Source organism: Dendronephthya gigantea, unplaced genomic scaffold, assembly GCF_004324835.1.
Source record: "Dendronephthya gigantea isolate DGI-Jeju-01 unplaced genomic scaffold, DenGig_1.0 000012F, whole genome shotgun sequence".
Lineage (NCBI taxonomy): Eukaryota > Metazoa > Cnidaria > Anthozoa > Malacalcyonacea > Nephtheidae > Dendronephthya > Dendronephthya gigantea.
Window position 1 is genome coordinate 162,436 of NW_021163022.1, and position 13,322 is coordinate 175,757.

At 35.4% G+C, this 13,322-nt stretch overlaps 1 protein-coding gene across 1 annotated transcript in view; it reads left to right on the plus strand.

Annotated features, from left to right (window-relative positions):
* LOC114519003 (deleted in malignant brain tumors 1 protein-like) overlaps positions 1 to 13,322 on the plus strand; it is a 44,866-nt gene that overhangs the window by 1,037 nt on the left and 30,507 nt on the right. Inside the window, exons 3-12 of the mRNA XM_028539060.1 lie at positions 84 to 173; positions 1,551 to 1,687; positions 1,776 to 2,062; positions 3,428 to 3,466; positions 5,106 to 5,234; positions 5,351 to 5,389; positions 10,715 to 10,858; positions 10,934 to 10,963; positions 11,219 to 11,347; positions 11,465 to 11,503. Coding sequence (XP_028394861.1) covers positions 1,966 to 2,062; positions 3,428 to 3,466; positions 5,106 to 5,234; positions 5,351 to 5,389; positions 10,715 to 10,858; positions 10,934 to 10,963; positions 11,219 to 11,347; positions 11,465 to 11,503 — 646 coding nt within the window. The 5' untranslated portion in view covers positions 84 to 173; positions 1,551 to 1,687; positions 1,776 to 1,965. The remainder of the gene's footprint in view (positions 1 to 83; positions 174 to 1,550; positions 1,688 to 1,775; positions 2,063 to 3,427; positions 3,467 to 5,105; positions 5,235 to 5,350; positions 5,390 to 10,714; positions 10,859 to 10,933; positions 10,964 to 11,218; positions 11,348 to 11,464; positions 11,504 to 13,322) is intronic.

Sequence of the window (13,322 nt, forward strand, 5' to 3'; positions counted from 1 at the left end):
GTATTAGTAAATAAAGTATCATTATGGGATACAGTTTGTAGTAGCTTGATCCATTTAAATATAATTTTTGTTGTCCATTAAAGGAAATATCGCCATGTTTGGACCTCAAAGAATTACTGACTCAGAACAGAAAGTAGTCACCGGGCAGATTATAACATGTTGGATATCTGTCGGTAAAAGCACTACAAAGATATCCAATGTTTGGATTTTAAATCCTGAAACAGCCGCGGTAATTTCGGTAACTAAACTCGAAAGGGAAACAAAATGTGGGATCTTTGTTTTACAACTTGCTTATTTTCGTTTTCCTGCAACGTGATTGGTTACAGACAGACCTAATTTTATTTCGAAAGTGATCTTGAAAAATTTAATTACTCTTTTCCCTTTCAAGTTAATGTGGTGTCACGGCCTTCAATCACGCAACCATATACTGTTAAAATATCATTAGTTAAGGGCTGTTTTTCGCTACGCGGAATTTTCATTGTCTGTGCGTCATGTGAGAGAAGCAAAGAGATTCCGCTTCCCGCGCAAAATTCGCCTACGGTGGGAATGTGTTTTGTCTATTTTAGGCGGTTGTTATACCACATTTGATGCCTAGTGGCAACAGATTTAAGATTTCAATTTTCAAAAGATTTGTTGACGATGAAGCGGCAAAATCTTACTAAAATCCCAGCTCATTCTAGACCCTTTTTAATTAGGCTTGCCAGGTTTCAATATATGTCAAGCATTTTGGCATTTCTGTCAATTTTTTGTAACATTTTTATAGTATTCAGGCGATTTTATTTTCGTGTGAGAAAATCCTTGACTTTTCACCTCGAGATTACCCGAAACGGACGATTTAGAGAAAATTTTAAATCAGCAAGAAGAAAATTAGCCAGCTCCGTTACCTGATTTTTGATCAAAAGATAAAAAAGTTCCGCTTTGTGGATCGACCAAAAAATAAAATTTGCCCACTAGCTGACAAGTTAGGGCGTCCACCCCCTCCAGTGCGCTCCGTGGTTTTCATCCGTATAATCTCGACTTAACCGGGGGTGCAGAGGCTACGACGTGGTAATGTCTCGGGTTACCGCTCTATATTAATCAATCTTGTCAAGCTATACTATTACTTACGAATGTATTCTAAAGTCATACGGGATATTAATATTCCTAAACTTGTAATAATTTATGGTTTATGTTTTATAAGATATAATAAGTCACAAAGCATTCTTGGCAAATATTATCATTCGTCATGTTTTAATCTTCACTGCTTTGATTAAGGGCATCATCGATAATCTTCTCGGGTCGGTTGTGTGAAAGCCGGATAGCGCTATTCCACCGGATAGACTAGTGTTTTTTCAATCGTTTTAAAATCGCCCGTTGTTTGCTATAACTTTGACTAAATCTTAGTATTCCTAAATCGAGGATCCTCTTTAATAATTGTTCATTCCAAAGATGAACTTTTATCGCTTTTCGAGTATTTTTGAACGGTTGAAAAAATCACTATCCGGTGAATAGCGCTATCCCGGTTTCATACAACCGACCCCTGGTTTGGAACGTACGTTGTGGCACCTGAGGGACCGAATGAATGGTAGAATATTAGCAGAGCTGGTACTCGTTAGGTTGGCTACACTACTTTACACTCCTGATCTGCCACAAGCCCGCCTTTTCCTAGTCTTCCTGTCGAATGTATTCTGTCGGCATCTCTTGCATGGTAATTATATTTCCAATATATGCGACAATTTGACAGTTAAATTTACACCCATGCACAAGTTAACAATCCACGCATATTTTCTTCTCAGGACTTGTTTGTGATAGGCTACATTGAAGACAAATCCGGTTTCGTCGAGACGGCATATAAAAGATTGAAGATAGGAAAGATAAACAGAATTTTCAAAATAAATAAAGATCGCATTACACAGAGACGACTGAGACAGTCAACATTGTGAACAAAATCAAAAGGGAAACTATCTGTTGCGTGAACTGTGAAAAATGCGAGTTATTCTGTTTTGGGCACTAGTGCTGTGCGTGTCGCAAGTAGTGGCTTGGCAGATACAATCCTCGCCTTCTTTCCAAGCAACACCCAGTTGTAAGTATTTGTTCTAGTTCCGTTGCGAATTGTCATTCCTTAAGTCCTCCTTTGGTTTGCTTTAATGTTTAAAAACTGATCATTTGTAGCGGCCTGTGTAGGTGAACAAAATCCATTTTCAACCCATGCCTTAATAACAGGCAGCAAAATGTTCAGTTTATAACTCTTTTGTCGTCGTTTCAAAAAGAGAAAAATTCTTGACAAAGGCATTTGTGGAGACGTATTTGTAGAGAACTGTCGCATATCACGATACTTTCTGTTGATCATATACCGTATTCTATGAAATATAGCTTAATGAATCGCCCATACACAAACATATGTTGGTTGGGCTTTTTGGTGTGGTTAAACGCCAACACACACCGGACGCGATCAGGAAACGCGACGCAATATTTGCGAATTTCTCAGTTTTCAAAAGCAACTGTGTTTCATCTCGTTATGATATTCTTGATAATTACTGAGGAATTGCACATTTTGACATGTCTGTGGACTGTGGTGCATATAGTTCTCAAAATTTCCTTCCAGAACTTAATTTAATGGTGAATCTAATGTGTGGGGCTTAAGACTTAAGAGTTACTCAGTGTAAAAGTTCAATAAATTTATGGATTCATCCTTATAGCATTAGAAACCATACCTTAATTGCCTCACGGTCACTGTTGACAATTTTTAAAGTTAACAACTTTATTCCTTGTAAAACGTAACGTTTCCAACCCCCCAAACCACTGACTTACATTCCCACTGATGCATTAGACAATTCAAGCCTTATTCAGTTCGATATGTATGGAGACTGACTTGAGTTTACCAGCTAGGATTAACGTCCACGCAGTTAACCCTAGAGAACGTATCAAGAAAACGAACGTTTCTCTCATTAACGAGAATTTTGGTTAAACTTTTTTTAATTATGAGGTGGTATGCGGAAATATTGTGCAAATTGACGGTAAAGTCGCTATAATTACACAACAAAAGGTCTTGCCGAAGTGGGATTTAGAAATCATTTTTTGAACTAAACAGGGGGTAGTATAGGTGTTGAGAATTGGGGGGGGGGCACGCTCTAATTTGAAGTTTGATTAACTTGTTTACAATTTCAAATATTCAGTTTGAATGTCAAACCATAACTTGGCCATGCATGGATAGCGCTATCCACTGGATTGTAGTTTATCTAGCATATATACCTCCACATCACAATCAACTATTAAAAAGTAACTTCTAACTTTTTCTGCTCGGGTATTCCTTCATAAGGCCAGTATATCATCTTTGGTTCCACTAAGTATTTCAGGTGTATTGAATATTCTCATATTTACATAGAATAATCATTAAGTAAAAATCATTAAATATAATGTAATATAATATGTTATATATTAAATATAGTGAACCAAACTGGTCAATCGATTCAACTTTCGTCAACAGGTATGTATTCAAAATCTTTTCATTTACTAAATCATTTCCCATATTCAGTTTAGTAAACTTTACTCACTTGATATCTTCATATTCTAGCGTTTTTCACATTCATTGCAAAGTAATTTACTAAATTACATTCAGCAGTTTTTTCCCTCTTATATCGTGATGCCATGGGAGGAGGGGAGGTGGCTGGCTGAATCTGCATGCGTTAAATAGCTCAAATTGTATTGCACATTCCAAAGCAAAGGTTAATTTCCAAAGTAGAACGTATAGCAACGCGGTAACTGCTATGTTGTCGTAACACCTTCCGCCAGCTTTTTTGAAACTCTGTCTTTAATCTAAATACTAAAAAGAGTAACAAATAAAAATGTTGTTGTTATTGCTATATATATATATATATATATATATATATATATATATATATATATATATATATATATATATATATATATATATATATATATATATATATATATATATAATTATATATATATATATATATATATATATATATGTATAGTTTACTGTTATTGTTAATATGGTAATATGTTGTTGTTAGTCGTTTGTGATCGAATGCATAGGGTGTTGTGTATTAGAAATGGAGTTGCAACGTTCAAACCTTGCTTTATTTTAATATTTAGTTTTGACCTTAGCTACGAGCAGCATCTGAGATCGGAGAGATCGTGTTCCACAAATTTACATTTCAATTTCAGTCCGGAAAATTTAACATGCTCTCTTGCACAGATAGCTACAGATGTTTTATGACGTTCGTATGTTGGTTGGGCTTTGTAACTAGTAGATTTTGAGATTGACTGGGCCCACGCTTTTGAAATTTGATTTAACTATTTAAAAACACTGTAGTCTTTTAGCTGCTTGGTTTTCAAAGGGTTGCATGTTTTAACCGTAAATACAATAATTTATCCATCAAATATCTACGTATCTACATATCTTGTCTGACATAATGTAAATATGGTTGGGGTTTGAATGAATCTGTAGAAACGCTCTCGTCTCGCTTAAAATATCTGCAGGTATAATAAGCTATTTCAAGAAATGGCCCTTTATATGAAAAACTGCGTTTCAAGAAATATGTCTATGGCTTGTCAATTATACTATTGACGTTGTGACGGAAAGTAAATAAATCTTATAAGTTGCTTGGCGTCTTGTAAAGCCTTAAATGTCATTTCCTGTTCTCGCATTTGAAAAATGTTTTCAATTGGTTTCCACTTTAGACTATTAAAGATTTCAGCTGATCTAGTTTTATAGGTTCTCCTATTATCACTCGAGCGGCCTTTTTTGAAGTTTAAATAATTTATTTATATGAATGCCGTCACGCCGAACGGTGGAACAGAAAGTGAAGTATGAGAGGACAAGTGAATTATACATTGTTAATAATGCATTCTGTGTTACAAAGTTTTTTGCAGCGCGATGTTCTTTGAGATCTTTTTGCATTGAGCGTCTAGATGCTCATGCTGATTCAATTTTTCGTCAATAATTACCCCTAGAATTTCTTTATTTTCCACCCTTTTTACATGCAGTGTTGTCACTAGTCTCTATAAGTTGGTCGTCGGTTAATTGTTGCAGTCTTTCTCTAGATCCAACTATGATGTACTCAGTTTTGTCATTATTACTTTCATATGATATTATTCAGCATCACAAACTGTTTGTCGGTATTGGCAGTTCAGATGCAATAATGGTTACAAATGTATTTCTCGATATTGGCTTTGTGATGGTGTGAGGGATTGCTATGATGGAAGTGATGAATGGTCGTGGAATTGTGGTATGTATTTATATATTCAAATTTATTGTTAGTAGAGTAAAAACCCTCAATAGAATAATCATTAAGTAAAAATCATTAAATATAATGTAATATAATATGTTATATATTAAATATAGTGAGCCAAACTAGTACATCGATTCAACCTTCGTCAACAGGTATGTATCGTAAAAATCTTTTATTTTACTGAAACATTTCCCGTATTCAGTTTAATAAACTTTACTCACTTGACATTTTCATATTCTGGCGTTTTTCACATTCATTGCAAAGTTGCATTTAACAGTTTTTCTTTATATCGTGATGTCATTCACTACAAACCCGTCGGAGGAAGGGGGGGGGGGTGGCTGCATCTGCATCTGCATGCGTTTCTTTACTATATATACAATAAATAGCTCAAATTGCATTGCGTATGCCAAATATGTTAATTTCCAAAGTAGAACGTATAGCAACGCGGTAACTGCTATGTTGTCGTAACACCTCCCGCCAGCCTTTTTAACACTCTGTCTTTAATCTACATACTGAAAAGAGCAACAAATAAAAATATATAATAATTATGTGCTGTTATTGTTAGATAGAAATTCACGAGGCGAATTTTTTGTCATTAAGTGCATGTTGTTGTTAGTCGTTTGTGATCGAATGCATAGGGCATTATGTGTTGGAAATGGAGTTGCCACGTTCAAATCTTGCTTTAACTTAATATTTAGTTTCGACGTTAGCTAAGAGCAGCAGCTGAGATCGGAGAGGTCGTGTTCCCCAAATTTTACATTTCAATTTTCGGAAAAATTTAACAGGCCCTCCTGCACAGATACAGTGTAGCTACAGATGTTTTATGGTTGGGCTTCGCTATGGACGAGTAGTAGATGTTGAGACTGACCGGGGACCACGCTTTTGAAATTTGATTAACTTGCATGTATACAGTATAAAACTTCAAAACTCAATTTGAATTTTAAAAATTTTATGTTAAAGTACTGGGCCCAGTTGTACGAATTATTATTATTAACACGATATGGCCTTAGTAGGTTACCCCCCCCCATCCAGCGGAAAAAACACGCAACGCGTGGACCCCACGCGGGACGTCGGAAACTATCGGATTTTCCCGAAGATATGCGTGGTCTCCACGCAGAGTGTGAGTGCGAAGTTTTTAAGCGTAATTAAGTACACAGAAAAGCTTGGCGAGGAAAATATTTTATTTGTCAGGGTACTAATTGTGCTACAAATAGTTTTAAATACTACAATTCTTAGCGAAATTTCAATTACTTTTTAAACAAATTCACCTTTAAAAATAAATACTTTTCAAATCCAAATCATTTCAACGATATATTGACGAATAAATTCAAAGAGGGGTCATACATTTGTTGATAAACCCACATATTAAACTTACAAAACAATAGTATACTTTAAAATACCGAAATCTACCCATTTACCTGTTCAAAAACACTTTAAAAATGCTTCAAAATCGTAGATATTTCACCATCCATTAGAATGAAAATTTTTCTATCCAAAGGTATCTTTTACATTATATTTTAATGAATTTTACGAGTCAATTTTTCGTATATTTTTAAGACCATCCAAATGAAAAAGATTATTTAAAAAAAGGTTTATAATTCAAAATATCAGTTATGCTGACGTGACCCAAATTTTAATTTAGCCAATCGCACGTTTGTAAACGTTTGCTAGTTACCAGTTTTAACTCGTCTTATACTCACGCATGCGCATAACTTACAAAAACGCCCAACGTTCATGACATAATGGCGGACAACTTTCATTTCGCATTTGCATTCCCGGGCGTAATTAAAATCTCCGGGCGGAATTAGTACCCTCGCCCGGTGCTGTGCACCGGCTCGGGGATAATTAATTACGCCAGAAGCGCATTGCATTGAAACGTATCCGCTGGTTAGTTTACTCATAAATATTACACGCTAAAAGATGATTCAGGGGAAATACGTTTACTCAATTTTCAAACTATTTGCCTTAATGCATAATTTGACTGAAGTGACTCTTTCACAGTGACATTGTGAAAAACAAACAAATTTCAGATATGGATTAACGATTTTAACATTTATTTGTCTTGCAATTAGTTACAGCAATAAATAATAATTTCTTCTAAAACGTTTTTTTACCATTGGACTAAATTTAAAGTCTAATTATCATCATCGTCATAATCTTCACTGTCTTTATTTTCCTCGTCATCATCAATCTCGTGGTCGCTTAAAAGCCTTTTAATAAGAAACTTTCTCTTATCAACTGCAGCTTCTATTGCTTCTTCTGGCTCAAAATCATCATTTTGAATAAACGCATCTTTTGTGTTCATATTTTCTTATGTACTGGATCTTTCTTTAGTTGTCTTATCCACAAAAGGCGCTCTAAGTAGATATTTTCTAATTCTTTCTGGAGTCTAGGCATAATATTCAAGTAAGCTTTCTCTTTAGCAGAGTGCTCATCGAAACCTCTGTTTATGAGGCGTTCTTTCATTTCCTCGAAAGCTGTGTTACTTCTTTGTTTTGCTTCTTCTATTAGTGGTATCCAGGGATCCATTTCCTCTCCAGATTCTGAGTCAGTCGCCGTCGAACTTTCAGACTGCTGAGTAGAAGTTGTTGAGACATCGTCACGGAAATCTCTTTCTTGACTGTCCGAGTCTGTTTGAGACATGTTTTTTTCTTGTTCTCGTAATGGACAGTATTCCTGTTCGTGTCTACGCTGATTGTAACCGCGATTAAAGTATCTTCCGCAAAATTGGCAGCTCATTCCCTTAGCACTGGAGGCGTAAAAATGCCTTGTTATCGAGCAGTAATGCAGTTTTATGAGCAGATGAGCATGTGCTCATGAGCAGTTATGAGCATGTGCTCATCTGCTCATCGCATAAAATGGCACCCGGTTCATTGAAATTTTTCAGGCCCAATATAATAATTTATATTGTTCAATTTAAAAAAATAATGTCGGTTGCAATTTTTATGCGATGAGCAGATGAGCATCTGCTCATGAGCAGTTATGAGCATGTGCTCATCTGCTCATCGCATAAAATTTGTAACCGATATTCCACCTCTAATTTGAAATGGAAAAAACCTGCCCAGACAAATGTTTAAGATATTTGTAAAATTGTTCTACTTAGTTATATTGTTACAAGCGTTAATCCTTATCTTAATTTATTATGGTCCAAGCAACGCGTTGATTACAAATTTTATGCGATGAACAGATGAGCACATGCTCATAACTGCTCATGAGCAGATGCTCATCTGCTCATCGCATAAAAATTGCAACCGACATTATTTTTTTAAATTGAACAATATAAATTATATTATATTGGGCCTGAAAAATTTCAATGAACCGGGTGCCATTTTATGCGATGAGCAGATGAGCACATGCTCATAACTGCTCATGAGCACATGCTCATCTGCTCATAAAACTGCATTACTGCTCGATAACAAGGCATTTTTACGCCTCCAGTGCTAAGGGAATGAGCTGCCAATTTTGCCGGAGATATTTATCGCGGTACAATCAGCGTAGACACGAACAGGAATACTGTCCATTACGAGAACAAGAAAAAAACATGTCTCAAACAGACTCGGACAGTCAAGAAAGAGATTTCCGTGACGATGTCTCAACAACTTCTACTCAGCAGTCTGAAAGTTCGACGGCGACTGACTCAGAATCTGGAGAGGAAATGGATCTCTGGATACCACTAATAGAAGAAGCAAAACAAAGAAGTAACACAGCTTTCGAGGAAATGAAAGAACGCCTCATAAACAGAGGTTTCGATGAGCACTCTGCTAAAGAGAAAGCTTACTTGAATATTATGCCTAGACTCCAGAAAGAATTAGAAAATATCTACTTAGAGCGCCTTTTGTGGATAAGACAACTAAAGAAAGATCCAGTACATAAGAAAATAATGAACACAAAAGATGCGTTTATTCAAAATGATGATTTTGAGCCAGAAGAAGCAATAGAAGCTGCAGTTGATAAGAGAAAGTTTCTTATTAAAAGGCTTTTAAGCGACCACGAGATTGATGATGACGAGGAAAATAAAGACAGTGAAGATTATGACGATGATGATAATTAGACTTTAAATTTAGTCCAATGGTAAAAAAACGTTTTAGAAGAAATTATTATTTATTGCTGTAACTAATTGCAAGACAAATAAATGTTAAAATCGTTAATCCATATCTGAAATTTGTTTGTTTTCACAATGTCACTGTGAAAGAGTCACTTCAGTCAAATTATGCATTAAGGCAAATAGTTTGAAAATTGAGTAAACGTATTTCCCCTGAATCATCTTTTAGCGTGTAATATTTATGAGTAAACTAACCAGCGGATACGTTTCAATGCAATGCGCTTCTGGCGTAATTAATTATCCCCGAGCCGGTGCACAGCACCGGGCGAGGGTACTAATTCCGCCCGGAGATTTTAATTACGCCCGGGAATGCAAATGCGAAATGAAAGTTGTCCGCCATTATGTCATGAACGTTGGGCGTTTTTGTAAGTTATGCGCATGCGTGAGTATAAGACGAGTTAAAACTGGTAACTAGCAAACGTTTACAAACGTGCGATTGGCTAAATTAAAATTTGGGTCACGTCAGCATAACTGATATTTTGAATTATAAACCTTTTTTTAAATAATCTTTTTCATTTGGATGGTCTTAAAAATATACGAAAAATTGACTCGTAAAATTCATTAAAATAATGTAAAAGATACCTTTGGATAGAAAAATTTTCATTCTAATGGATGGTGAAATATCTACGATTTTGAAGCATTTTTAAAGTGTTTTTGAACAGGTAAATGGGTAGATTTCGGTATTTTAAAGTATACTATTGTTTTGTAAGTTTAATATGTGGGTTTATCAACAAATGTATGACCCCTCTTTGAATTTATTCGTCAATATATCGTTGAAATGATTTGGATTTGAAAAGTATTTATTTTTAAAGGTGAATTTGTTTAAAAAGTAATTGAAATTTCGCTAAGAATTGTAGTATTTAAAACTATTTGTAGCACAATTAGTACCCTGACAAATAAAATATTTTCCTCGCCAAGCTTTTCTGTGTACTTAATTACGCTTAAAAACTTCGCACTCACACTCTGCGTGGAGACCACGCATATCTTCGGGAAAATCCGATAGTTTCCGACGTCCCGCGTGGGGTCCACGCGTTGCGTGTTTTTTCCGCTGGATGGGGGGGGTAACCTACTGGCCTTTCAGTTGCCTGCATGGTTTTCAAAGGGAGGTGTATGTTTACTAAATACAATAATTTGTCTATTAAATGTTTACGTACAATAATCCCTAAAATATATTAATTATACACTGTTAATAATGCATTGATTCTGTGTTGCAATGTTTTTTGCTCATCTTAGCAGCGCGATGTTCTTTGAGATCTTTTTGCATTGAGCGTCAAGATACTCATGCTGATTCAGTTTTTCGTCAATAATTACGCCTAGAATTCTAGAAATTTTAATTTAATTTCTAAGGAAATTTTATTTTCCATCCTTTTTACAGTACAGTATTATTCAGCATCACCAACTGTTTGTCGTTATTGGCAGTTCAGATGTAATAATGGTTACCAATGTGTTGATCGATATTACCTTTGTAATGGTTGGATAGATTGCTCTGATGGAAGTGATGAATGGTCGTGGAACTGTGGTATGTATTCGAACTGAAATTCAACAGTTACAAAAGCAAAATTATTGAATAAACTATTGTATTTATGATTTTTAGTGAGCCCCTCAATTCGCCCTTCATCGACAGGTATGAATGGTGGTAAAAATTTCATTCACGCGGAAGCATTTTCACGCAGACATGCAGTTTAATCGTGGTATTTTCATATTATGCGATGTAGAAATGGCTACCAAATCTCTTCCCTGTTCATTCCCACCTGATTACCTTTCTCAATTATGTCACCGTCCTGCATGCTCTTCATATCTTTCAGCCATATTTATATTTTGAGTAACCGAAGTAGCTAAGATTTTTCTACTTATATTACTTTCATATGATATTATTCAGCATCACAAACTGTTTGTTCGTGGTGGGAGTTCAGATGTGATAATGGTTACCAATGTGTTGATCGATATTATCTTTGTAATGGTTGGAGAGAATGCTCTGATGGAAGTGATGAATGGTCGTGGAACTGTTGTATGTATTTATATATTCAAATTTTAATTGTTAAAAGAGTAAAAACCCCAATAGAATAATCATTAAGTAAAAATCATTAAATATAATGTAATATAGTATATTATATATTAAATATAGTGAGCCAAACTAGTACATCGATTCAACCTTCGTCAACAGGTATGTATCGTGAAAATCTTTTCCTTTACTGAAACATTTCCCGTATTTAGTTTAATAAACTTTACTCACTTGATATCTTCATATTCTGGCATTTTTCACATTCATTGCAAAGTTACATTTAACAGTTTTTCTTTCCTCTTATATCGTGATGTCATTCACCACAAACCCCTCGGAGGAAGGGAGGGGAGGGATGGCTGGCTGCATCTGCATGCGTTTCTTTACTATATAATAAATAACTCAAATTGCATTGCGTATGCCAAAGATGTTAATTTCCAAAGTAGAACGTATAGCAACGCGGTGACTGCTATGTTGTCGTAAAACCTCCCGCCAGCCTAAAGTTTTGACACTGTTTTAATCTATATACTGAAAAGAGTAAAAAATTAATAAAACTATGATGTTTTGAATGCATAGGGCATTGTGAGTTAGAACCTTGCTTTATTTTAATGTTTAGTTTTGACGTTAGTCAGTAGATAAGAGCAATCACTGAGACGCCCAAAATTTTACGTCTCAAAAATTTTACGGAAAATTTAACATGCCTCCTTCCTTCAACTTCTCATAAAAACTTCTCATATATATAAGTAAAGTATTTTTTATCCTTTACATACAGGACAATATTCGATGACGTCTTCTATACAATGTAACTACAATGATTACCGATGTAGAAATGGCTACCAGTGTATTAATTCATATTCTTACTGTAACGGTCGTTATGATTGTTACGATGGAAGTGATGAAAATTACTGTCGTTCAAGAGGTTTGTTTTTTCTCTTTGGGTTTTGTAATCATACTCCAAGGACTGGTTGTATAAAAGTCTTAATTACATTTTGAATAGTTCGTAGTTGACTCCAAATCTGCTACTAACTATATAGTTAAAAGTTAACTACCTTTTTACACAACCGACCTCAGTGCTATTGTTCATTTTGATCGAATGATAAGCTTAACATTACTGACGTAACTAAATCTTTCGCATCCTGGATGCAAAAACAATTTTTCCCTGGGCACCTTTTGCTTCCTTTTTTCTCAGATCGTGCTTTTGTCGTTTATCGTTCAAATTCGGGTTTGACTTTTAGACGTGAGAATTGTTGATGGTTCATACAATGAAGGACGAGTGGAGGTTTATTATAACGGCAGATGGGGAACAGTTTGTGACGATAATTGGGACATGAACGATGCTCGTGTTGTCTGCAGACAGCTTGGTTTTCATGATGCAGAAGCTGCTTATCAGGGTGGTAATGTTCGCGATGGAACTGGACAGATTTGGCTTGATAATGTTGATTGTAGAGGTTCTGAGTCATCGCTATTTTCATGCAGACATCGAGGTTGGGGGATTCACAGTTGTAGCCACAGTGAAGACGCTGGTGTTCGATGCAAAAACAATGGAAGTATCGGTAAGAATATACGATGACAGAGCTATTGATATCTTTAATTATTCTTCTAGAATCAGTTCTTGATAACATGACTGCCGGCGAAAAGATTTCCATCAAAAACGGGGATCGCTTTATACTTTTTACGGAGTGGTCTAGTTTCGCAAGAATTGGATTTTTATGTAATTTGTGCTTGCAGGAAATTTTACACGATGTCAAAAGAAGTTGGATCTTGGTTTTATACTGGACAATTCTGGCAGTGTTGGTAGCACTAACTTTGAACGAATGAAACGATTTGTCAAAGATCTGACAAACTTCTATACAATTAGCCAGGAAGAGACCCGGGTTTCTGTGATGTCGTATGCGAACTATGCAAACATTCATATTCGCTTTTCGACATATTTTTCTGATAAAAGCCAGTTCGATATTGCTGTGGATAGAATTCAATATACAGG